Genomic DNA, 27921 nt, shown 5'->3' on the forward strand with positions numbered 1-27921 from the left:
AAACAGGAATAGTTTTAAAAATGTAATAATACCAAAGGCGAAGTTGAAAAACATAATAATAAAGTTAAAGTGGCTCATGAAGTTCAAAGTCGGTAAAACTGGAGAAATAATGATTACAGGAAGACAAAAACTGCATCGAAAAGCACTTCGAGTATTTGATATAATCAGTGACGATAAAGTATGGCTTTTTTAATAGGGGAGAGCCTATCTTTCATCTTAAAAGCTGTTTAAAAGCTTTGTAGAACAATTAGCCGTCCCCTGTAAAGCATCACCATTCCAATCGAGGAAAACATGCAAATATCAGTAAGCTAAAAATATAATAATGTAAAACGTGGCACGGAAGTTTTAAAGTTGGCGTGAACTGAAGAAATATTGGCTGCAGAAAAATGAAAATACATCTAAAGCACCTCGAATATTCTAGTGAAGATAAAGTGCAAATTTTAGAATAGGCGACGCTGTCCTATGTTCGTTGCCGTGGCGACGGACGCTCTATAAAAAGAATATATCTCACTTTGGTTTATTCTGTTTGAAGACTCTGGTAAGATGCCAAGGGCGATCTACGTCAATGAAAATCAACATGCTTTTGCGCAATTTCCGTATGGTGGGCTCTAATTTAACATTTATTTGCAAACATAAGTGACTCAATAATACTAGACGTTTCTCCATTCCATTCCATCCAGCCCGTGTTTGTGAGCCGAAAAGTTGAACAAGAGCTAAAAGTAAAGGAAACAAAGCCACTAATTGTAAATTAACAGTGTGTAGTTTATAGTTTTCAATGTGACCTGTGTGATGCGGGTTATGCCGGGTACACACGCGGACATTTACATAATCGTGTAGAAGGACATAGACATCAGTCCTCCTCCATTGCCAAACACTACAAGAACGTGCTCGGGACGGTCCCTCAGGACCTGCTGAGCCGTTTCGAAGTACTCAAGAAATGTAGAAACAAACTTGACTGTTTAGTGCACGAAGTGCTTTTTATAAGAAACTCAAAGCCAAATCTTAACGTGCAATCAGACTCTATTCGTGCGAAAGTATTTGTATAATTTTGGCACCCCGTTATATTAATTTTCGCGCATGATATGTTACATAGTTCCCTTGACAATGGAGTCATGATCACACCGAAACGTCGGCTTTTATCGTTCGTTTTTGCTGTTATATGCTCAATTATTTCCTTGGGAGAAATAAATCTAAAATAAGCTTTTTCTTGTGCTCATAATAAACTGGACCGTTTTGCGTACTGAAGAACGGTACCTCTGAATTCAAAGATATTTTTGCGCCGTTTAATATAACTATGCAGGTTAAGGAGACCGTATAGAGAGGTCTATTGGAATCGAAAGTAAAAATTAGGGAGATGATTAATGCATCAGTCAGTTGGAACCCCGCCTCCCCGACTCTAGGGACATAACGGGGAATTTAACATTGGCCCGGTGTTAAAACACCGCTAATTTCCCCGCCCCCGGGGGCAAGTAGATTGTTAAAAGCCCCGCATAGGAGGCCATCAGTACCGTACTTCAGAACCAATTAAAATACAAATCAGTTTGGGTTTGTTGATAAGGATCGACATTGTGACGGACGAAACTTTCAGCGTGGTATCATGAGATTCCATTCTGATCCTAGTGCTCAAACGTCTCGTTAAATAAGCCCGATTTAATGATCTATCCAATAAAATTAAACTAAGTCACATATCTACAGTTATAAAAATGTTTGTGACTATTTTTATTTAAAATCACATAAAAATTGGAAGGACAAGGACTCGGCTTAATGTTCCTTCATGCTGAAATCCCCGCTGTTGTCGCCGCTTTTGGTCAATGGCCTAGGTCAAACTGACATTCTGTTAATTTCCCCGCCCCTCAGGGCCAACGCGTTGTTAAATGAGCGTTAAATCCCAGCTATGGCCGCGTTAAATCCCCGCTATGTCCCGGGGGTCGGGGGAGGGGGGGGGGATTTGAATTGACTGGTGCAAAACAATAATTCTTAAACGCTTTCAAATACATAACAAGGTATGGCAAGGTTTTTTCTCTAAAAACGCGCGGTTATCCCAAATTTTGGTTTCGGATAACTAGCTCTTGCTAAGATCTTCTTTTTCCGTACCCACACAAAAACAAATTTTGAATTTCATGTAGTAGGTAACGCCACGAGATGTGCAGTAGCAAAAAGACCACGTTCTTTTTACTGCCACCCAGGGGCCAGCCAGATTCACGAAGCTGTGCATAGTTAAGATATATCCTAAGTATTGTTTCTTAATACTAGTAAAGTTTTGGAAGGATACATCTTGTGTTAGAGTGCTTCGTAAATCTGCCCTTAGGAATCTTTCAAAGCAGTGCGCGGTTCACTGGCCCTACAAACGTCTGTAGTCAGTTGCAGGGTTTACATCACATGTTGAAAAATATCGCTGCTATGAATTCCTGTGTTTCGGATATGTCTATATGAGTATATCGAAATAAAATTTGCCTTGAAGGTGTCGCACTAGTGTGCAAAAAAAGCAAACAAATCACCTTTGTGGTAGCCCTCGTGAAAACTAGCAATAGAAAAGATTCAGTATTAACCCTTTGAACCCCTAACATCAAAGAACAAATTCTGCTATCTTGTCCCCATACTTTTGGTATAAAGGTTCTGGAGAGAAGTTATTAAAATATCAAGAAAAGTCACCTTGGGGGATCATATCCTTAATTCTCATGACCTCAGGGGTTGACTAAGCATTGATATTACAAGGAGAAATTCGATGCTGATCACTGTTAGGGCTTAAAAGATTAAACATGTACAGGACTATTTATTCCCAGTCATTTTAGTCTTGCATAAAACACTGTACCTGATACAACTTTAGACTTTCTCAAAGTCCGTTCTCGCGACTTTGTCGCTCGTCGATCACTCTTTCGGCGCATAAGAAAACGACTTGAGACAAGTCGAGAATAAATTTCTGTGACTAACAACAGCTAAGGCGAGGGCTGCTGTGAACCTCATTATAAAAGCGAGGCTAAGTGCAAAGCTTTTCATATGGAAATTAGTTTTGTTTGCATCTGAATGAAAAAAATTTTCATAATGAAAATTTTGCACTTAGCCTCGCTTTCATAGTGAGGCTTGAAGCAACTCCGAAAGGGCCCATTCCAATTCGATCTGGATAGTTATAGTATACTCTTTGCTAAATACCATTGACTCTTAAATAAAGTGATGTGTTTGTTTGCTTGTTTATTTATTTATATATTTATTCAGTTATTTATTAGAACACGAGATGTTGCAAACGGCTCGTGTCGTTGAAAGCGTTTCAATGTGGCGTTGCGACATAAGTCAAACGAAACTTTTTGAACTAAGCGAAACTTGAATTTGTGGCGTTCCCTGCCTTCTACGTTTTAATACGATTTTCCACAACCTGATTCTACATTTTTCTCCCACATCCCTAATTCTACATTTTACAATATTTATTTTCTAGAGCCGGTGTTTTAAGGGTAACAACTTAGTGATAAAAATTCATGATTCACCTCAGTAAACGTGGCATACACTGAAAGTTGGTATCGCTGAGCCATAATTATTATATGAAAAACAATTGTGTCTCGCTTCCAATTTGCAGCAGCGGTTGCAAGCAGTATTCGGTCAAATGAAGATGATAATGACGATAATAATAATGATAATGAAACGATGATGATGACAATTCTTGCTGTATTAATGAACAGGTCATAACAAGTTTGTTCGAAGAGGAACCACCTTGTCTGGGGTAGGAGGGTTATCGAAGAAACCACCTATCTCATAAACATTACCGACAACATTTTATTGGCTTTAAAATTTGAGTTGAAGCAGAAATATTCAGCTAGCAAGAGTCAGCATTGCTAGAGAAATAAGAAAAGTGAAGTTTGAATATGATTGTCATCTTTTACTGCTGGATAGAGGGTTGGCTATGCAATAAAACCACCGTCTTTTGAGGTTGGAGAAGGGAGGGTACAGGCAGAGACCACCATCTATTTTGTGGTTTGGTGGGTCCTGTTTGACTACTTCCGTTAAAGTCATTGGTTGTAAAACAGACCTAACGGCAGTTCTCATTTTGCTTTGGACGTTCAAGGCTCACTAAATCCATCACAATCCACGATAACCTTGATGAACATCGTGTTGTCTTTGACATATTGTCCTTTGTTAATGTCCTCGTGCGACGCGAACTTTCCCGCGCCAAAGCTCGGGTTTTTGCTGCTCCTTGGTCGGCCAAGAAACGGTTCGTTCTCGGGACACACGTTCGGTTTCACAGAAAACGAGATATGCTTTCTTTTTTGATGGTCGCAGTTCTGGTCCAAAAGATAAAACGTTGTACGGTAATTGTACGGCCACTTTAAGAGAGAGTCGTAAATTCCTAGGATAGATGGAGGAGAGCTTTTCGTGAGACAATCTTTCTGTGACTTGGGTAACCGCTCTATCCCCCCTTTCCCACCATGAAAAAAAGCACGAAAAAGAAAGAGAGAAACAATCAAAAAATAAAAAGCGTTGTTTGAAGAAAAAAAGACTGGGGGAAGAGATTATCATAAAGGACGACGTAAAAAACTTTCTCCTATTAAATATGCATGAAGGTATAAAATCAACATTCAATTTGCCGAAGTGCACGGTCTAACAATTTGTTTTCTTGCCATTTTGTTACATTGAGTTCGTCAGGTTTTAAGCTGTTATCCTTTCTCTTTCTAACTACTTTCCAACTCTCAAGTTTTCTAAAATGACTTTACTCTCAACCTCCTTGCAGCTTAACAATTTACTTCTAACTCTTGGCTGTGTAGATAAAATATTTTATTCTTTTACAATACATATAAAATTGGGATGGGCTTACATTTGGAGTTTACGAAATTCTAAATATGCATCAAATGTAGTAAGTGTTTGTATGTGAGATTTTAACAAATGAATGCTTTCTAATGGTGTTGTTGGCCTCCAATTTTTATTAATCTTCTGTCGTCCTTGTAACTTACACTCTGCTCGTAAGAGGCTACAAAAGTGAAGAACTTACCTTGAACCACGCTGATAAATACAGACAAATGAGTGCCCTTGCCTTTACCATCTCCGTTCAAACAGGCCGAAGCCATGAGCCGGTACCCGTTCCTGTTCGTGTAGAATTCTGGACTGAAGATCGTCTCCGCCTCCCCGCTCTTCGCGTTTTTAAGCTTTCTTTGATAGTCGTCGATTCTCCAGATCAGCTGACTATTTGTGATCTTTTCCAGGTCTGCAATGCGCTGCTCCTGCATCGCGTTTGCCTCTGTTTGCTCTCTAAGCTGGAGCTTAGTCTCTTCCAGCTCTTTCTTCATTGCCATGACGACATCGTAAAGCATTCTCACGTGACCTATAAGTTCGGTCTTGCGGTGCTTGGGAAGTTTGTCTCGACTACACTGTAAAGAAAAGAATAATTAAATTAGAAAGGTGCATGCTAAGTGTTAGCAGTTTGATTGATTTGGTTGATTGATTAATTGATTGCCTTCATTGATGCAGCAATCAGATGAAAACATTGACGCCAGAACTACCTGTATAGGCAGTGAGTGAGTGACAAATGATCAAAGTATTCTCTGATTTTTTAAAAGTTGATCCAAACTCAAAAGAAATTCATTTGATGAATTAATGTTAAAGAGCTTTGCAAAGTTGCAGACGACCAGCTCACTAGTTAGCTTGATAGTTCATTCTATGGGTGCGTTGCATCGGTAGTCGAATCCCGTTCAAGCCTGATTTCTCCAAAACTACTGAAGCTGTTTATTTCATGCTTTTACTTGTAGTCTTTACTTGTAACTACAGCTGTTGGTCTCTAAGATGTATCGTGTTGTTTCCTAAAGGCCCATTTAAATGGTTTCAATAATTCTTCGAAATGTTTCAACACTTTGTTGAACCAGATGTCGGGGGCGTTTGAACAGGTCGTTCAACATTGTTGAAGGTGAAAAAAATGTTGAACGCTTGTTGAAAGCGTATTGAATCAAATTTACATTGGTTTAAACTTTCATTCAACATCGATTCAACATTTCCCTTGCTCTCGAAAATATTGAATGGAGTTGAAGCCGTTTCAACACTCCGTTCAACATTTGTTCAACATTTGCCCAACATCCGTTCAACTTTTGTTGAACGAATGTTACCCAAATGTTGAAACCGTTTAAACGAGCCTTAAGACAAGAAACTTCAGTCTCTATCTCGACAGCTGGATAAACGAGTACCTGCGTACTCATAAGAAAATTCTAGAGGAGACACTTTGATGGACTAGCATCCCCTAAAGGGGGCAGTAGCAAGTGTAGTAGTTGCTTTTTTCCGTGCAACACGGTGTTTAGAGCGGGTCAAACAAAGTTAAGTGTGTAAGTAACAAAGTAACTGAAGGGTACTGAGTCTATTCTGAGAATATAAATGATTACCCTGTGTGTGCAGCCTATCTCTTCGTATTCACAACTCATCTTTGTCTTAGGACATTCCTCGTTGACATGGTGTTCAAGCTGAAACAAAAGAGAATAAATAAATAAATAAATAAATAAATAAATAAAAATAAATAAATAAATAAATAAATAAATAAAAACAAATAAACAAACAAACAAACAAACAAACAAATTTTACGCTTTATTCACCCGAAAGGTTTTCTTCATGATGTTCACTGTATAGTGACTGAAGTTAGCCTCTGGAGTAGCATCATAACAATTACCATCACCAACATCATCGCCATAATTCTAAACGTCATCATCATTGTTAACGTCTCCTTTGCCATCTTGCGTCATCGTCATTGACAAGATGTCATCATCATCATCATCATCATCATCATCAATTTTAACATCTTCAGTATTATCATCATTGTCTTTGTCATTGTCATCATCATCATTATTCATTATCATTGTCACTATCATCGCCATGTATTTGTAATCGTTCTTGTTATCATCGTTAAACCAACGACAACAACAACAACAACAACAACAACAACAACAACAATAATAATAATAATAATAATAATAATAATAATGATAATAATGATAATAATAATAACAGCAACAACAACAACAATTAAGCAGCACTGGACTGCTATGACTGCAGCTGTTATTAATCACTTCTCACCTGGTCTCTGTTGATAACAAGTTTCTTTTCACATTTGTTGGGGCAGGGCATCGGCAGCTTTGGACATTCATCGAGATGACTCTGAAATAGAGATGCAAGATAAAAATCGAAAATGGTATTGGCTTCTTTTTATTGGGTGATACATTTGTCACTTGCAACACACTACAGCGGATAGTAGCTGTTGATGGCAACAACGATTATCCAACTGCCTTATGAACTTCCCGTCAATAATGAAAGAAAAATTTGCAAAGCTTAAGTACATCCACAGGGTTAGACTAATGGAAAATTATTTGTGCCGATGATAATTTGAAAATCTTCAAGTAATTGTTCGGGAGTTCGCACAGTGCCATTAGTGTGCAAAAACTGTACTGGGTTGGATCACTTTCCCCAAACAAATCTGTTAAATTTGATGACCTATGGTCTTCTCATCCTTCACGTTTTTAGGATACAGTATTATTTTTCATGCTGTAGCAATAATTTCTTTGCAAACTCAACAAAGAGGCTAATTTAAGGGGGCGCCGACGATCACTCTCGCAATGATACATTCTCTTAAATTTGTACGATTTGCGACAACCAAAACGCCCTAACAATCAACAGTGGAATCTTCATGTGCTTGCTTTATATGAATTATCGGATTTCTCGTCGAACCGACCGGGAAAAAAAATTCTGTGGAGGTAATTTTAGAATGGGAGCTTTACACCGGCTTCATCCTTCATGTAAATCAACCTGATTAGTGACCAACCTTTCTATTCTCCCTCAGGTGTCTGTCATCGCAGTATGGGCAGACAATTATCTTCTTCGGACAGTCTTTGTCGACATGCCTCTCGAAAAACCGTTTCTGAAATTTGGCCCCACAGTCGTAAGAACACAGCATGTCCACAAACTCACAGTCGTTAGCGTGTTCCTAAAGAAAGGAAGACATGAAGATTTATTTATTTTATTTAAAGTTGTCAGTTCCAACGCCTGTGGTATTTCCCAAGATAAGAACGCAAGGCGCACAGTGAAAATCTGCTTGTGTTTTCTTGACAATGTATATCGTTCTTTTATCTGGACTGTGAAAAATGCCTCAATGCATTGCATTTGCATCTTTGTGATCCAAAATTTCATCATCAAAGAACACTATTTTCACTTGATCGACCCCGCTTTGGGCTGAAAGCGAACCTGAAATGTTTGGTTGAATTTCCCTTACAACACAAAGGGCGCAAATGCGCATGCGTCATACGTTTGACAGCTGTGAAGTTTCCTCTATTTCCTCTATGTATTACTGGAACAGAAATCATGGAAGCAGGTGAAGGTATGTTCTCGCTTCAAATGAAGTGTTTTCAGGTGAGAAAGTCATTTTGGGCTTGTTCGGTGACGTACAAATTTTATGATGCACTGTGAACATGAATCTTTAATCATTAAGATAATTGCCAAATAGCAAGCTAATACAGCCATTGGGCGATCAATGTTGTTCAGATGAATTTATGTGGTCGGTAACATCATAACCTGAGTACCATGCAGTCCTTCCTAAGGGGAGGGGACAGGGGGAGAGGGAAGCGGAGGGGGGGGGGTAGGAGGTGCAGGACCTTTTTCCCTTCCTCTCCTTCTCAAGAAAATTAAGGCATGGGTCTCTAGTTATTTACTGGAAAAAGCGAGGGGGTGGTCTATCTTCTGAAGATTTAACCAGAACATCGTGAGACTTCAGAAGCATTATATGCTTTTAAATGTCATCACATTGACATGCACGATGTATGTAAATTAGGTCACGTGACCTGTTGCGGTGGCAACACTCATAAAAAAGTTTCCAGCGAAAATGGCACCACTTTTAATTGCATCCTGGAGGCTGCCCGTAGTTTTAAAACTGTGCAAGTATGAGGCACTTCATTTCTGTGCCCGGGCCTTTTAAAAATTCCTTTAATTTTAAAAATACACGGCTATTTTCACTAGTGCCCAGTCCCTTCAAAGTGAAATTATCAGTCTATTTTTAAAACTGAGAGAATATTTAAAAAGGCCCGGGCACAGAAATGAAGTGCCTAATAACCGTAAAGTTATAAAACTATAGGCAGTCTCCAGGAGGCAATAAAAAGTGATGCTATTTTTGATCAAACGTTTTCTGGAATGTTGCGGTCGTAACAGGTCACGTGACCTAATTTACATACGTCTTGTATGTCAATATGTTGACGTTTGCAACCATATTACGGTGCCAAAGTCTCACGCCGTTAGGACTACATCTTCAGATGATAGACCACCCCCCTGTTTTTTTGAGTAAATAACTACAGACCCTTGCCTTAATTTTCTTGAGTTCTCGACCTGGAAAGCCTGGCACTCAGGTTAGTAGGGAACTTAAGCAATGACGACGGCGACGGCGACCGCAACGACAACGCCGCAAAACAATAGGTTCGACGAGCAAAAACAATCGCTCTGCACGTGCGTTTTAAATTTTGGTAAATTTCTTTGCCGTCCTCCGCGAAACAACAGCGTGAAAAGACACGGTGAATTTTTCATTCTCTTTCTTAACTTGATTCTGTAAAAGTTGAACGAGTTGAGTTAATCTCGAAGTAGCACAAATAAAGTAAAGTTATCTTTTCAAGTGAAGTTTACGTTGACGTTGCCGTCGTTGCGGCTTAAGATCCCTAGTTAATAACATCAGTACGACGGTTTGGTATACTGCTGGTAAAACTTAATACTTATAGGGATAAAACTCACAAGCGCCTTTTGAAATTCTCCTTCCCACATGCAGCCCCACTCGTGATTGTTGCACTTCACATCAAGCTCTAGAATCTCCCGATTAAACGCTTTGTCCACATACGCCTGGAAACAGACATTACACAGTAAAAAAAGAAACGTTTTCCTTTGTTTAATTTCCATATCTTGCCATTGTACAGAAGTGGAACTCGTACAGAACAAGAAATGATAAGCAAGGAAAGATGGTGAATTTTAAGCTCGGTAATGAAATAAGAAAGATGTAATGTTTATCGTGGAATAAATGTGATGGAATATTTTTTTTCCGAGTATGCCTGTGTCACTTACTGAATAATACGTCATTCTCATTTGTTCACCAGGCTTAAAATATTCCATCACATTTATTCCATTGCGCATATGCCACATATGACATTCCAATCCTAGCAGTATGCAGAATGTTTGTCCCATGAACCTACGTTTAATGGCCTTAGCTCCCACGCACCTCCTGTAGCTCTGTGGTAGAGCATCCGAACTAATGGTCGGAAGGTCTTAGGTTTGACCCTTAATAGGAGCACTCGGTTTTTTTTTCAGAGTATGCCTGTGTTACTGACTAAATAATACATCATACTCAACGTTTATCGTGTCTCGATGGACTGGGACAAAAACCGTCAAAGGGACCTTCAGATCAGAGTACGAGTACGAGATTAAGTACAAGTACGACTTCAGACAAATTTTAAATCAGTCACATCCCCAGAACTCTCGCTCCTTCCCGTTGTTTACCAGCAGATAAAAAGACCCAAGAAACAAGATTGGTGTGGCAGTTTCCCTGATTAAGAATGCATTGCTTCTCACTTTGCAGAGTGAAAATGACTGAAGATAAGGGGATTAATTTGTAAAAAAAATTGTAGTGCTTCGTCACTGGGGAGTAGAAACGAATACCTCGGTTTTATCAAGAGTTGATAACTGGCATTTGGGCCACTGTAAAGACATTCGAGTGCTGAGCGATCGAATCATGGAATTGTGGGTTGTATGTGGTTAGTGGGCAGTGAAGCTACGCTAATGATGGGAGCATGGTAAAACACTGTTTGAAAATTTTGAAATTCTGTAAGTCTACCAAAAATTTGGGAATAAGTTTTAAGTTTCAGTCTGTCCGTTTTATTTTCATCTATGAATAAACGAAGTTATGGAAACTCGCCTTCCAGTCGCCTTAGTTTATGCCTCTCACACGGTTACATTTTACGTTTTAACCAGTAAAATGCAAGCAACAAATATACAGCATCCGCTGAATAAACGTATATGAGGCCGACATCGGAATAAACGCCTGCGCTTAATTGAGAAAGTCAATCCGGCAAAATGTGGCAAATGAAAGCTTTTACAGTGCAACGAACTCCGCCGGGGCCACCCAACATTGATCAGCCAATCATAGGTCACGTTTATATCTATGATTGTCGCCCAAAAGGTACCCATCCTTCTTTTAGAATATTCACCAATAAGATCAACTACGTTTATCGATTAGAATGGCAAATAACGAAGTCAAATAAGAACGAGTCCATTCACGAACTTAAATGGAAAAAATATAGACTGTACGCTTTAGATACTTTATGACGGTACAGTGCTCTTTTTTTTTCTCCCTTGGTGACAAACTGTAGAAAAGTAGGTTAATAAATAAAAATTATATGTATTATGAAAATAACTAGCATAACTATCATAAGTGTTGTATTTATAGTTAGTATTGTAAGTAATGTTACTATATTGTAAATAGTGTTATGCATTGTTAGAAATTTAGTTTTGTAAGTAATGTTAGTATTGTAAGCAGTGTTAGTGTTGTAAGTAATGTTTGGTACTTAAATGAAAGAAAAAAACATTAAAAAAAAAAGGTCACGTTTATAACAAAGGATTCTGGCTTTGGTAGTTTGTAAACCAATCAAAAACGAGAACATTTCTTTACATTTCAAATGTCGGTTTTATCGGTGGCCCCGGTTGAGTTCGTTGCACTGTAAGACAGAAACTTAAGACGGTTTTCCATTGCTTTAAATTTCGAAACCCACCAATTACTATGCTCGTTAGAAAATATTTACTTACAGAATCTTTGTCGATTGGATTCTGATCGATTGGGCATCTTGGCTCAACTCTGTAGCAAAAGTAAGCAAAACAATGATAGCTCCTTTGATTACCTATTACAGATTAGGTTAATAGGTTAATATACGCCGAATGAAATTGTTAGTGATTAAAATTGTCGCCTTGTCCTAGTAGCGTGCTTTCGTGGCATCGTGTAATGGCGGCTTTTGATATTCAATATGCCTTTCCTAAGTTGCATTTACCACGTTTACAGGCGTCTAGATACGTTTGCAGAGGTCTCGGGCAACAGACTTCCGTTTTCACTACATCTAAAAATGACTAAGTGAAATTTACATGTCCCCTGTTAGCGGAGGGATCTCCCTCTGCTCGATACTTTGAGACACGATTATTCATTCATCCATTTATTCGTTCATTCATTCGTTCGTTCGTCCGTCCGTCCGTCCGTCCGTCCGTCCGTCCGTCCATCCATCCATCCGTCCACTCACTCACTCACTCACTCACTCACTCACTCACTCACTCACTCACTCACTCACTCACTCACCCACTCATTCCTTCGTTCGTTTCATTCATTCATTCATTCATTCATTCATTCATTCATTCATTCATTCATTCATTCATTCATTCATTTCATTCATTCATTCATTCATTCATTCATTCATTCATTCATTCATTCATTCATTCATTCATTCATTCATTCATTCATTCATTCATTCATTCATTCATTCATTCATTCATTCATTCATTCATTCGTTCGTTCGTTCGTTCGTTCGTTCGTTCGTTCGTTCGTTCATTCATTCATTCAACAACGCAAATTGTAATTTACCTGATTAGCTCAGGAAAACACGCTGAGCAAACCCTGTGTCCGCACTCGTCAAACTGCATAGGGTATCGCAGCACATCTTTACATACGGGACATCGGTATTTCTCAGCCAAAGGAAAAATGAATGTCACCTTTGTCTTCTCTCTCGGCTGCAGCTGGCTGAGAGAGGCTGGGCTCAAATGACCGCTGGTTGGTCGAGAGTTAATGGGACTCTTTACTACTCCTCCAGCTCTGAATTCCTGCAAACACGGAATATCTGACAATCACTCAAAGAAATCCAGCCGTACTTATTGTCGAGGTCAGTTAGCACGACAGCCTCTTCTATATCTTTCTGTCTTATAAAGTGGATCCTTGTGTCACATGGTATGGTACCACACTACATTAATTCGCCGACCCTATAGTTTGGTCATTCTGGCATGAAAGCTAATGATCGATCAGTACCTTCCTTTGGGCTGTTGGACTACTTATCTTGCTGTAAACTGTGCTGAATCTCTTGAGTATGTGGGTCAATTAAATCCTAAAAAGCGACCATTCAAATCAACGCTCAAGATTGAACAGTAATTCCCGGTTGTACTGTTTATTATGTTGAACTAGGTGGTTCTAACTTTTGAGGGTGTGGAGAAATCCTCAAGTGTGACCATTCAAATGAAAGGAATTGTGCATCACCTTCCAGTGGTGCTGTTTATTATGCTGTACAAGATGCATGGTTCCAGCTTCTAAGTCTGTTGGTGAAATCCTGAATGTGACTATTCAAGTGAAGGCAACTGAGCACTAATTTTCCTGCGGTGCTGTTTATTAAACGTGGTTTTAACGTTTGAGTTTATGAATGATATGCCCATTCAAATGAAGCTACTGAGCAGTACTTTCATGTACATTTGTACGCAACCATAACGCAAACAAACGCTTTTGAACAGTACTTGCTTAGAGGGGGCGGGTAGGGATATTTTCTGTTTCCAAATATTTTTCTGAATGAAACTAAATTCCTGTTACATTTTGGAGCTCATGAGAGCAAGTGATATTAGACGTAAAAAAACGGCTGCATTGAAAAGTAGAAACATGTTAAACTAAAAGATTTGCTGTTTGACTTCCAAATTGAACCTTTTAGCTAAGAATAAGAATCAGCCGTAAATTTGAGATAATATGATGGATATTAAGGTCGAGGACTCATATTAGCGCTCCACGAAAATAATCTTAATTACTTAACTTAAGTAAACTTCCGGGCGAATTTTAAAACAATTAACTTGTTGCAAAATTAGCTTTCATGCTGTCTATGTAGTAGCTTTCATTTGTACCATCAAACTTTATTCGGATCGGTAGCTTCGACCTTTTAAATAAACAAAGCAGTTCAATATAATGTAATACAATATAGCGCAACTGATACAACAGGGCAATATTCGTTTAAGCGCGAGTCAATTAAAGCCCAGAAACTTTGTAAATAAGACCTGTTTAATGAACTGCGCTATGCAGAACTAAAATAAAACGAGATGGATAGGTGTCGTCTTCCAAGATCTAGGGTCACCGGGAACATACGACTTTTTAAAAAATGTGTTTCAAACTTCAGAGAGTAAACCGCCATGTTTTTTCCCGTAGTTAAGCAGGTATGATAATAACAGTTAAAGGGATTTGTTATACCGTAATTGCATCTTTTAAATAATTTAGATCGACTTTTTTTATCTTGTAAATGAGCTGGCCCCTCTTAATTAACTTCAATTCAAACCATCGCATTTTTCAGTCAAACTATTTGCATTGGAAAGTGAAATTCTGTGGATTAAACAAACGAAAGACTCGCTCGTGTAAAACGTTGTCGCGCTTGTTTACTTAGTACTACAAATGAAATCGTATTGACCTACCGGGGTAGATTAAAAGCAATATTGAATAGATCCTAATTGAAAGAGAAATTACTGTTTCTAAACGTACTAATATTTACCGGATGTTTATGTGATGAAGCATGTTATAGTGAAAGAGGAGGACAAGATTCAGTCCTGTTTTATAGTTTTCAGTATGTTTCGTTAGTGCTGTACAAATGAAACTAAAAGGTACTTGTATTTGTAGCTTGGTGGTTCACCTGTACAGTATTAAATCAAAACATTTTGGTACTATTTCACCGCGTATTGTTTGAAACCCTTTACGACATTTTCTTACCTCGTCATTTTTGAGCTGGGAGATAATTTCGTTCACCAAATTTTGCCCGCTGTTGCGACTCTCCATTTGGAAATTTAAAAGAATGCCCAGCCTTAACTCGCTCGCAAATGTATCAACGCCACTGTATTGCAACAGTGTACTTATTTGGTTTTCCAGTTATCTGCCAATCAGACTAGTTCAACCAGTTAATCCTTTCACCTGCCAAGCAGAGCATCTCTGAACCAATGACAGCGTGCTTTAATTAAAAATAGCATCAGTCATTTACGCTTGTTCTTTGTATTAGCTGGAACAAAGATCGATTGTATCAAGGCCTCGATATTTCTTTCAGCTTAAACTGTAAATTTTCATGGTGCAATTTTACTGTGACGTACAATTGCCTCCATAACTGCAAGCTACTTTGGATACATTCTATCCAATCACAACAGCTTCACCTGGACAAAACTAAATCATCAATTCTACACTGACGCCCACTTCTTTTTTAAATCGCTTTATTTTTTGTGGCTCTTCAAAAACAAAAGAAAAATGAAAAAAAGGATTTCCAGCCTTTGAAACAATGTTTTCGGAGTAGTACGGCATTTTCTCAAAGTAGACTTAGAAGTTGCCCAAGATGTTCAGAGTACGACAAGCAGGTGGGTTTAACTTTTAGCTACCGTTACTCGTAACAGTTACGTAATTTTCACTGCCAAATGTCCGTAGAACCAGCAGGCAGGAAAAAATTTTAAGAAGGTCGCGACTTTTTTAAAGTGTACAAGTCTAGGATGAAGCTTCATCCATCTTCAGTACAAGTAACAGAGCCGCTAGTCGGTGTGATACAAATACAACAAGGATTCAATAGTTACAACGTTACTTACAACGTGACAATGAATGTAGAGAATTTCACTAATTACAACTTTACAAGAAGTGTAAAAAATATAGCTAATTAGGGCGTGACGATAATAAATTGACTGAAAGGAAGCAGTCGAACAGCTCGGATGCCAGGAAACCAATCCTGAATTATAGCCAATGAGAAGTCGTCATTTCTATGGAATACAGAGCGATATTCCGCAAGTGAATTCCACCAACGAAAAAGCCAGAAATTCTTCGAAGCACTTTCTGAAGTACTCACTTCGAGGAACGTAAGCTTAAGGACGGTGCATCCTAATACAGGAGGATTTTTGCGAAGTTTATGACTATGTGGGAAAAGCAGATCTTAGCAAGGACTCTTGGAATCTAAGAAGAAAATTGGTGGTAACCACACATTTTTCAGAGATAGTTTTAAGCAACAATAATTCTAAAAAAGCTTTAAAACACATACAAATGTATCGATTTTTCTTCCAAATTGAATTGAGCTTAATTATCTCTGAAGGCTACCTTTACTTTTCTTATTGGATTTCAACAGCTGTCGCTCAGATCTTCTTGTCACGCATAGCACAACCGCGCAAAAATCTTTGAATTAAGAGGCACCACCCTAAAGAAGTCAAAGCTTCGTGGAACGATTAATGGAACGTTCCAAGATGCACAGAACGCAAGCGCAGTAGCAAAAGGTTGCGCCCTCCTTAAGGTGGGGGTTCACCTAAAAGCCATTTTCACGCCGCTTAAAATCGGTCAAATGAAAATATCTTGTTTGCATTTCAAGCAATACAAAAACCCTCCATTCATAGCACAAATTAATGATTTGGGGTGTTTTATGAATTTTTGGGTGATTTTTAGGTATATTTGGAAGGAAATAATTTTTCTTGAAGGATTGGTAAAATTAAAAGAAATAAGGAATGTTGAAGATTTAGTGAAGTTTTAAAATTAGAATTTGTAGTTAATAATTAATAGACGGATACCAAGTTAGTCCACTAGCAACCTGGGGTGCTCTTGCGTGGTTGTCGACTGTCTGTTAGTGTTCCAAAAATCATTTTCTTTCTTCTATCCATTCTTAAAACTCTTCAAATTTCACTCAAATTCAGGTAGAGCCCCACCTTAAAGGTTGGTTTCAATCTCGTTCCCAGAGCCCTCGTTACCCTTGTCCAGCGGAACCGTCCCACTGGACAAGGGTAACGAGGGCTCTGGGAATGAGATTGGGCTGGTTTTCGTTGGCAAAATAAGCATACAAAAAAGAGCGCGCTCATAAGCTAGTGAGGGAAGAAACCAAGTAAGCACAGAATGACTAAAAGAAAAACTAAATGAGCCAGCAGCTCAAGGAACATCAGGAAAGGATAGCCAAGTGGCAGAATTTAGAAGCAGTCCCGCAAACCCAACAGAAACAAGAAAATAATTGTCTAGTTTGTTATAAATTATCACCCCAGTGAAACAAAACTGTCGATTAAAGCTTTTAGTCAGAGACAGAGTAGGTCGGAATGGATTGAAACTTGAAAAATGTTAGGCTAATGTTTTTCAAGTTCTCGCCTTTTTGTTTCCAATGTGCGCTAGAAAAGATCAAGAGAAGTTCCTTTCAAGAATTGAGTTGATTTCTTTCCTCTCGTTGTTCTAAAATTATTTTGTAGCTAAGTTAAGGTCTTATTTCACCATTTTTAATAAATGAGATAAAAAACACCATGACACTTCCCTTTTAATGTACGGTACATGGCGTTTGTATTTGTTGATTCACTTCCAGTTTGAATTTCGGAATAAAAACAGACATTTTATTACTTGAAAGTGTAATCATCTGCTAGTGACATTTATGGTACTTTAAATAAGGGTTTAAATACAGTTTTCCTTATACATGCGATACAAATTGCTGTTTGTTGCTTTTGTAGAGAACGTTCAGAAAATTACTATTATTTTTCTAAGTTACGAGCCTCGGCTTAGTATACCAAATTTTATTAATTTCTCGTGAAACATCCCACTAGTCAGTTATTCCAATAACCAGTAACTATTTGTTACCAGCTTGTTATAATTGCTGGCAGCCTTGAAATGTTCCATGCGACTCGTCTATAAGTCAAGTAAGAAAAAGGTGTTTCACATCATCACGCCACGCCACGCTACGCTTCGCACGTCACGCACCTTATCTCACATCTGAACACATCACGTCACGTCACGTCACCTTAACTTCACCCACACGTTGCGTGGCATCACTCAAATTGTCACTTTGACAGTCGAGTGATTTTCGAAAAAAAAATTGCTTCACAAGAGAAAATACTTGTTAATTGTTTTAACAATGGCATCAGTCTATCTAATAATTTATTTCGCTTTATACAACTTGTCTTCACGTAAGTCCTGAAGGTTCATTTACAAACGTAAACGTAAAATCACTCGAACGTTTAACATAAACGGCGAAACAGTTTTCGATGAAACTATCAAAACTGACTATAAATAAAGTTTGAATGGCTTTTGAGACGAAAGAGTGAGGGGGTATCCACATGATCAAAACTCTAAATTTGACAAAATCACAGCGACAAGACGTTGAGAAATGCTGGATCTTGCATAGACCTGGATCAGTAAAATACTTGAGATAATAAATTGTAGACGGAAAGACTGATCCATTACGGAAGTAAAAAGTTGGATATATAAACTGAGAAAAATATATGTATAAAAAAAGGCCAAGCCCTTCAGTCGCTTTGTGTAAATAAGTTCGACGAGCAGAATTGATGGCATTGAATCTATCTAGCTAACTCTTCATTTATTTCATATTTTTATACTTATTGTGTTCGGCGTAGAAAGAACGTACTCCTATACAGATTGGAGTCGAGATTGTATGGGACAGTTGGTCTATCAACGAATGGATCTTGGGACACGTATCTGGTATGCCCTGCAGATTTTGCAGGGGCGGATGACATCATCACCAACTTGGCGAAAGAGAGAAAGCCTGGGATCGACATCATCCAATACACTTCCTTATCTTTGATATAACGTTCCTGTAACGTATTTTCTCATTCTATTCTTATAGCCCCCAAGGTTTGTTCTCCAGACCGAAATTTCCGGCAATTATACATATATTTTTTTGCAGTTTATATATCCAACTTTTTTGTTTTCGTCTTTTTCACTACTGCAAAGGATAAGTCTTGCCATGACTCCGGCAGGTCTTTCATATCGGTACGACCACAGCTGTGTATTCAAGGCACTTCTAATCGTCTTAAACCTTTTATGCCCCAGTATCAACATGGAAATTCTCCTTACTCTTCCCTGTATACTTCTTGTATTGCTTGTTTTGAGAATTTGTCTAAAAATCAAGAGATTTCATTTTTGGTGATTATTTCTCTTATTCTCAGAACCTGAATGCTTGATCAAGCAGTGGAATTGTAAGGAGAAAATAGATGTTGGTCACTTTTGGGGCTTAAAGGGTTAACTGGACGTGCAGCCAGATTGGGTATCGTTTCACAGCTTTTGCCTTGAAGAGGGTATCGATATTCGTTTTGGTCAGTGAACTGAAGCCGGTTCAAAATCACATACCAGTATTGAAGAATCTGACGTCGGAACGAAGACCTCCTTGGTAGTATACAGGATTGGTTCATTGCATCGCACGGTCGAAAGGAACCTTATACCTGTATCGTGTAAGCGTCGTATGACTCTTCGTTTTCAGCAACTATGTATGTTTCACATTTTCAACGTTTTAACAAACAAAATAGTTTCGTCATGCACTAAACCAAAATGAAAGTCAAACTTGTAAGAATGCATGCAAACACCTTTGAGGTAAAACACATTTACGAAAAGTGCCCAAAAGTTGGGATAAGATTGTTAAAAAAAATATTCTCATTTGTACAAAACTTCAGTGAAAAGGTATCGAGATAAACCGGCTGTCTCCTGTACAAGCTCTTGAGGACTATAGCACGCAGAATTGTTTAATCTCGTTGTCGCCTGATATAGGAAAAGTCTTTATGTGATGATTGTTCGATCCCATTTTGATGCCTTCTCGACTGTCGATGTCATGGTTCATCTTCAGACCATTTAAATGATGTCCGTTCCGTCCCTGTGTTTTCACAAGATTCGTAAGCCTTTCAACCTCATTTGCCAAAGTTTCGATAACTTTTCTACACCTTTTTCGTTCTTTATTTATTGTCGTCGTAAGTTCGTCGACTTTACGCTCCAGAACTTCGTTTCGCTTTCGTTCGTTGTCGATCTGCAGATGCAATTCTCCGATTTTCATTTCAAGTTCCCGGATTTCCCAGGCAGAGTCGGATCCAGGTTCCCGGATGGGTTCTTGTACAATGACTTTGGTGGGTTCTTTGGCAGACAGTCGCTGCTTCAACTGCAAGTAATCCAGTTAGAAGCTATTAGTGATAAATTAAATTCAAAGCACGCGACTAACTGGAAGCGATTAAAGAAAACATATCAAGATGCAGCTGACCCCGAACATCACACATGGTATTAACATTAACCGCAGTGGTCTTGTAAGACGTATAATTCATAATTCGTCAAGATAAGTACAGAAAACAGACGTCAGGCGAATTATTCATTTGAGACAAATATAATAAATACGTCTCTTTCGCGCGTCTGAGAGACGCATAAGACAAAGCGGACAAACAATGCGTCTTGACCCCTTTGGCGATTCGATTGTTTTCGAACTCGGTTTCATCTGATTAGAAACTAAGCTCAAAGCACGAAAAAATACTAATCATTTGGCGAAGATGATACGCTTTCAATTTCTTTCCTCGGAACCAATATTTAAGTTGTGCTCACTCTTTCTCTTGACTATACTTTCAGGACCTTTTTACTGAACTGGTTTCGGGTCATCCCACGTTTACGCCTGCTCTCTCGAGATCACGAGATTCTTGGCGGGTTTTGTTGTTAAAATCTCGTTACTTTTATATAGGTAGGCTGGCCCGTTTTCCGGGATCCCTCCTGTAAGCGGGGTGACCCGTCAGGTTTAGGTCTCCCCGAATCTAACTTCAGCCTGAGACGGATAAGGCGTCTTCCAAGGTAAATACAACCACTGACATAGACTTTAAGCCGGATTAGCATAAGGGCCAGCAAGCATGAAGCAACTCCCAAGGCAGATAGATAGTTTGTGCGCGGTAATGGAACATTGAGTTTATTCTGAGTCCCTTAGGTTATACTGCAGTTTCTCGCTTTTCAAATCTTGAACATGAGTAGTCTGGAGCCAACCCTTGCAGAGATCTACAAACCATCGCAGCTCTTTGGATTTGCTCCCGGCGAGCTAGGGTTTTTATCCAAGGAGTTACCACAAATAACTAGCAACCGGATCATTGTTTGGAAAAGTCAAAACACGGGCTGCTTTATTTGGTACAATAGCAGTGAAGAAGGACAATATTAGCTTGCATAAACAGGCGCTTATTTAGCCGAGCGCGGAGCGCGAGGTAAGCGGAAAAAAGAAAAATAGAAAAAAAGCCTGTTATGCAAGCTAAACAACATGAAATGCGTGGGCTTCCTACCAAGACAACGCAGTGAAACGTTTACTAAAGCTTCAACAAGAGGCGTACAAACGTACGAACAAACCATGAAATTTTGGAACCTCACAAGAGGATGTTAATCAAAGTTCAGTATTTACCGTACCTTCTTATAGTTCCTGCCAGTTTTCTCCAGGGACTTGTAAGTCTTAATGTACTTTTCATGCTGCGCATGCGCCATTTCTATAGTCCTCATTGCGGCGACTGCGCACAGCTGACTTGCATTGCTCTTGACCACGTGATCAAATGAAGAGTCCTTACCAGACTCCCAACCGTCAAAATGTTCTTCCCATAGTTCCTCCTCGTAGATGTTGTCTCGCCCCAGGGCAAGCACGGGATCATGGTGTTCCTTTCGGTTAAGCTGGCTCAGTTTTTCGTTGAGAAAATCCTGATTCTTTTCGTCCTCCTGGAGAATCAAAATAACAAGGATGCCTGGTGTTAACGTACTGAAGTTTAACGGCCCGGAAATTTACTCATTTAAGTATAATAAACTCTGCAAAGTACAGACCTTCCGCGCAGTCTTAATAGGGAAAACTTATTACTAAAAAATAGAGAGCCCGTCCTTGTAAAAGGCACTAGTGTGAATAAGCAATTTATTGCTAGTACCTTTCTCCAAGCACTTAACATAAACTAAAAAAAAAACTAGTAATAATAGTATATGAAAGGTTAGGAATTTCATAAGCCGGAGTAGAGAAAAGGGCACGAAAAACTGTGATTTAGGTATTTAAAGTGCTACTACGATCAAACTTCATGTCACGTATGAAACAAAAATGCGTTCTTTACAGCTTATCCAATGTGGCTGTAGGACCAGGCCGCAGGAACATGGCGGTTCAATGGCGGATGAAAATTCGTGGAGTTTGAGCGCAATAAAAAGGCCCTTTCCTTCATCGTATGAAGATATAACTTAAAATCGTGTACTTTAGGACGTAAACTACCAATCAACCAAAAATAAAAGGTCTTCGACAATTTGATTGTAGTAGCACTTTAAAAGGGCCGGACAGACCCAACGAAACGAAATGCAGTGTTTCTACTGTAGGTATGTGAGGGGGGTACCATTTCTTATTGAAGGTATGTAAAGAGTTGCCTTTTCTTTCAAAATGGTACATAAAAGGGTAAGGGTTTGGACCTCGGGACGAAGCCTACTCGTTTAAAACTCAATAATTGTTGTATTTTAGCCTGTTCATCACTGTATTCGTATATTTAACTTCAGTTTCTTTAATGTAGCAGCTAGATGTGATATATTATCTGCAAATAGCCACTGTAATACTTGGGGGTCATACTTTGTAATTGCAAATAATAAACTCGACTCAACTCCATGTAGACCCCCCTCCCAAACTGTGCACGTCCCATCCCTTATTTAGATCCCTCTAATGTGATTTAAACAACTTAAAGTATAAAAGAGGTAGACTTGAGAAGTAAACAAATAATTAAGTGAATGCGTGCAATGTTTTATCTAGCATGTGCATGCCAACATAAAAAGTTAGCCGTTGAGACAGATCTGCTTGTATCGGTATTACATTATCCAGGTCAAATGCTTTCAAAAAACGCTGATAAAAACAAGATTTCAGTTGCTGCTTGAAAGAAGTAACAGGTGCAAGTGATTAGATGTGTACTGTAGTTTGTCTGTCAAATTTACGAGACAGTTAGATGTTAACGTGCAGTCGTGACTAGGTACCTAACGGAAAAACAAGACAACGCGAGTGTGATATCTTAGGTGATAACAAACAAACAAAAATTTAAACGACACGCCATTCACGTCGACGAGGAAAAAAGGAGAAATTGCACCAAATCAGTCACGAAACTGAAACCACAAGTAACATACTCTAAACTCTTTTTTATATATAACAACGCTGTTTATAAGACGTTGAGGCTGAGATTGACCAATATTTCACGAACCATTCCACGGCCAGGCCGCTTGGCTGAGAGTCACTAAAGAACGTTATTATTTTGACTATTTGAGCGGTATGAACTCAGGTAAGGTAAAAAGAAAACTTTAGTCTGCAAAGTCCACATAACTTAAATGCCGAGCGTTGGCTGGTACGATATCTTGTACGTAGAACTGGAGTAAGCCGTACAAGCATGTCACAGATAAGCGATATACATGACAGCAAATCATAATCTTTAAGTAATGGTCCGGATAAGAACTACAATCTTGGACAGAATAAAAAAAATTAAACCCCGTCTCCCCCCAAAATCAATGATGAATTCACGCGTGTAAAGAACTGGGGGGAAGGGGTGTTCGTAATTTTTCATTTGATTTGTCCAAGATTGTAGGTAAAAAGAACAATAGGCCGCGACTAGGTTCCTGGTCTCACATGCGTATTGATTTATGGAAATGCTCGCGCTCACAGCAATAACAGGTGACCGAGAATTGATAGGAACATCTGAAATTGCAAAAAAACAAAAAACAAAACAACAACAAAAAAAAAACATTCAGCCTCAGCCTCGAAATTAGATGTTCATGTAAAACAACAACAACAACAACAACAAAACAAACAATAACAACAACAACAAAAAAAAAACATTGCGTACTTAGCGAGGAATGTCGAACGGAACCCAGGGTCAAACGGTCTCAAAAATCTGAATTCTGAATTCATCTCGACCTGACTAAAACGTGTATTAACGCCGGGACGGTATTATAAAACATGGCACGAACAATGTGCGCTATTGTGAAAGCAGTCAACGCGTGATCTAATGCAATTATAAAGGTTACAAAAGGTGAAACAACTATACTTAGCTGTGTAAATAAACTGAAAGTAACACCTGTAGAACATAACCTTTGCCACCAGACAGACAAGAAGGCATCTAAACAATGACAACTCGATCAATGTTCGTGGACGAAGTCGGATTAATTTTAAAGCCGCTTTAACTTTACTGAAAGAAGAATTGCATTGAAGAAAAAAAGCCTCTGAAACTTGGTCAGACTGATTCTTCTGAAATGCAGGTCTCCAGGGGTGAGCTGCATAAAATTTAACGTCAGGCGTAACTGCTAACGCCAGACCTTCAGCCCAGTCACATTCAGTATTTTAACGTCTGACGATAGCATTTACGCCCGCCGTTAAGTTTTATGCAACTCGTCCCAGGAGCCTATAAGAGGCTCATAGTCATGGTCCCCGGACGTGTCATAAATGATTCATAATAGAAATTGACTTTAGACAATTCTCACATAAGACAATAAAGAACAATAACTCCCAAATGGCTTTGTAACATATTTTGCGCACAAAAGGCAGCCTTAAAAAAGCAACTGCATGCCCCAAACATTTGATCGATCGGTCGCACACGAGACGTGAAAAAGAGAATATCGAGCGCATGCATAATGCTACATTTATTTTGAAAACACAAACATACCTAATGCGTGATAAAGATTTATTTCTGCATAGCCCCTACTGCAACGATTACTTGAGCAATTCAAAAACGGGGCCTTTGTAAGCTTTTTTTTATAATGAATTTCAAAGGTTCACTTCGCCGGAACAAATGAAAGGGCGGATGTTCTTCTATCTTTAACACTTAAAATCCCCGATATCAAAATACAAATTCTTCTTTCTTGTCCACATGCACTTCTCAAGGCTATCTCTAACACTTCTCAATGTAGTAGTGGGAGAAAATTGATGTTACAATGCGAAATTTCATGCTGACCATTATTCTGTCTTTATAAAGGGTTGAACTGAAGGAGCAGACAATGTTTTTTTTTTCCCCAAACCTTTCGATACGCCTGAAATATATCTATATTAGTCTTTTCGAGGGGAAAAGGATTTTGTTCGTCGATTTCGTAATAAAAGAACGGCACTTTAATATTTCGATGACAAACTTAATGACATTTTGTCGAGGTCACTGATCTCGCTGACAAGCTGGGTATAAAATTTGATACCTTTGAAATCGGTAATGTCTAAAGCCAGGCAACATCGCGACTGAACGTCGGGAAACAATCTCTGTCGAGGCAAGCATTCGTTCGGATACCTCACATTTGTGAAATTTTAAATACAGAATTTGTCAAGTAGATCAAGTTTTTTCCTGAATTTGCCATCAGAAGCAATTATTCAATCGCGATGTTATCTCGACAGGGTCGATAGGAACAAGAGATATGTGCCGAATTTTCCACATGTTTCGAAGAATGAATATGTTGATTTGATAGGCTTTTAATATGGCGTGTTTCATGTCTGACAGATCTACTGTAGTTATCTTGAAACGCAAGAAAAACTAACGTTCCAAATCCGGTATATCTGCGGTTGTTGACCACCCAGGCAATACCGTTTTTGAATTTTCATTTCAACTGTCCGTTTTCATTCGGATTCCACTATTAAAAGTCAGTCCGCAAACATGCCGGATATCCATTCATTAAAATAAATCGCTCTCATGCGGTTTTCAGCGTCAGTGAAGTACGCCATATATTTAATCGAACGACCATCTATATCTTAAATATATTAAATCGAACGACCTGGAGATCTAAGACCATTTAAAAGGCTCTGCTCAACAAACCATACAAAGATCCAAGCGAGATTTGTCACGTTCCTCCGCCGAAAGTAAATAGGTAAATTCGGGACAGAGTTTATAAATAAATTATGAATGTAATCTGGCAATGTGATTTCGCGAAGTTTACATAAAATCGCGGGCCTGCGAGCAGCGATCATGCAACAATGAGCGCTTTTGGCTTGCCCGCGAGGCTAAATCAGGACCATAAGAGGGTTTCTGCGTAGGAGAACTTGAGATGTAAACGGGAAAATGCGCCTTTTCAAACGAATAGAAAATCGGAAAGCCAAATTCTGATTTCCGTCTGAAGAGCACGTCCATCTTTGAAGGGAAGTTGAAGAATACTAGCCCAAGCGAAGTTTTATAATACTGCGATCGATTACGCGAATCCGAGCAAAGCGTTCGTTTTAAAACGAAACATCAAAGAGCGCGCGTAGTTTAAGTCTATGTACTCTGTGTACTTTGGCTACTTTATGATAAACAAGATAAAAATAATATCAAAACTGTACAATACAAACCAGCAACAGTTCAATGATCTCTTCTTTGAGTTGAAGCTCTGCTTCAAGGAACAGCAGCAATTTCATCATGTTTTCAAACCTGCTTTGGTCGGCGGCGCTGAATAGCTCCCCGCTCGAAGAGAACGCCATGGCGTGTGATTAATATTCACAGGATAATGTTACTTCACCGCGAAGAACGCAATGCTGTGACCGGTGTCAGGCCAAAATAAAGGGCAGCTTTCACATCTGTTGATGGCCAAGTTTTCACACTGTAATGACGTGCAAAATTTGCTTTTGTTCCGGAGCAACCCGGCGTAATTGTCATTCAATTGAGCGCAAACACACGACCTTACGTCAGTATATTGAAGTAGGCGTAAGTTGTTATTTATACATCTCGGCAGAGGTCAGTCACTCAACAATCGTAATATCTTGACAGTTATCTCACTGAATTTTACCATAGTCGACGACTTCTTCAATCTCTGCGTTATGAATTTTATTACTCAGTTAGCACTTTACAAATGAGACCCAGCTTTGCAAGACAAAAGAATTTTCTTTTTCGCTCTGTTGTCACAAAATTCCGCCATTCAGGGGTCAGTGCGCTAATCAATGTTTTTGTGTGTGGGGAATCAATATCAACATGCCAAAAATTTTAAAAGACGTATGAAAGAGCTTGAAATAAAGAACGAAATTCCAATTTCTTATCAATTACCGGCTATAGATAAGGTGTATCGATATACCGCGTATCATTACGTCTAAAGTTCCAACCATAATTGGAAAAGACTTACTTGTTGAGAGGAAGGCGACTTTAAGCTAAAACAAAATAGAAAAAAAGAAATCACACACAAAACAACAACAACAACAACAAAATTAAAACAGAAGAACGCCAAAGTTTACAAGTTTCTCACTGATCGTTAACCGTGCAACCTCACGTTGATCACGCACGCAGGCCATAGTCTTGATACTCGGCTTCTAAAATATTGGCTTGCTAAAACCCCTTGGCTGCTAAAATGCATATGTACCGGACATGGCTACCAAGTTTGCTTTTGAGTAGTTTTATAATGTTTATGATGGCGATCCTGAGTGGTCGCAGCTTTTTTATGGTTCAAAGACTACTGTTTACAACTTAATACAAAGAAGCTTTTTCTAACAGCTGTTTCACGAACATACTTCACAAGTTTACACCCCTTAAATAAACGGAAACCAAAATTAAAGCATATAATTGTATAAATTGAACTTGAGTAAAGCCAGATTTTTTGAATTAATGAAAGGAGAGGTTTTGTAGGCTTTTTCTATTGTGGCAACCTACTCTTACATTCTTTCACTTTTTTCGGTTTGTAGCACTTCCTCAATGAAGAGGAGAAATGTACGGAAGGGCAAAGTGAGAAGAATCAGTGAAATTTCCGGCAATTCTGGTTTTCTAATATAAATTGGTATTTGGTCCCACTATTTTGACGTTTCTTGAAGTATTCCTTGTATATAATCATACCTTTTTATATACATTTTTATTTGGAAATACTTAGTACTCAGGTTGAAAAAGGTGCCTTTTTACTTTCATTCAACAAAAAAGAACCTGGGTAATTTCAATTTTGGGTCAACAAATGAAAATCTAAATTAGGTACCCCTTTGCTTGCCTGCCACAAATTTAAATCGAATTTTGGTCCTTTTCCATTTAGTATCTTCGCTAATTTGGTACCTTATTTCAATCTTCCTACCAATATATTAAAATCAAAATTTTGGTGCCTTTTTCCATGTTTTTTTTTTTTGCGAGTGCCAAGTGCCAAGTGAAAGAAAAAAAAAGCAACAATTCACACAAGGAGAGATCTAAAAAATTAGAAAAAATCTGAAAAGGATTGGTCTTATTTGGCGCTTGAAAATAGATACTGTAGCTCAGAGTCCTCGTCTCTGA

At 38.7% G+C, this 27921-nt stretch overlaps 2 protein-coding genes and 1 pseudogene across 2 annotated transcripts; 1 reads left to right on the forward strand and 2 right to left on the reverse strand.

The window, feature by feature from the left end:
• LOC146466047 (uncharacterized) overlaps positions 1–27921 on the forward strand; it is a 451139-nt pseudogene that overhangs the window by 154807 nt on the left and 268411 nt on the right.
• Positions 3750–12871, reverse strand: LOC146466055 (TNF receptor-associated factor 4-like). The gene is made up of 8 exons (XM_085127803.1): positions 12602–12871; positions 11782–11830; positions 9724–9828; positions 7778–7939; positions 7036–7116; positions 6351–6428; positions 4976–5351; positions 3750–4336 (listed from the first exon to the last, which is right to left on the reverse strand). Exons 1-8 carry the CDS (start codon positions 12658–12660, stop codon positions 4050–4052), a joined length of 1197 nt encoding a protein of 398 aa, XP_084983929.1. The 5' UTR covers positions 12661–12871; the 3' UTR covers positions 3750–4049.
• On the reverse strand, positions 17871–26378 carry LOC146466056 (uncharacterized). The gene is made up of 3 exons (XM_085127817.1): positions 26037–26378; positions 21158–21457; positions 17871–19892 (listed from the first exon to the last, which is right to left on the reverse strand). The coding sequence occupies exons 1-3, from the start codon at positions 26163–26165 to the stop codon at positions 19467–19469; spliced, it is 855 nt and encodes a 284-aa protein (XP_084983943.1). The 5' UTR covers positions 26166–26378; the 3' UTR covers positions 17871–19466.

Source organism: Pavona decussata, unplaced genomic scaffold (assembly GCF_977016875.1).
Source record: "Pavona decussata unplaced genomic scaffold, jaPavDecu1.1 SCAFFOLD_154, whole genome shotgun sequence".
NCBI lineage: Eukaryota > Metazoa > Cnidaria > Anthozoa > Scleractinia > Agariciidae > Pavona > Pavona decussata.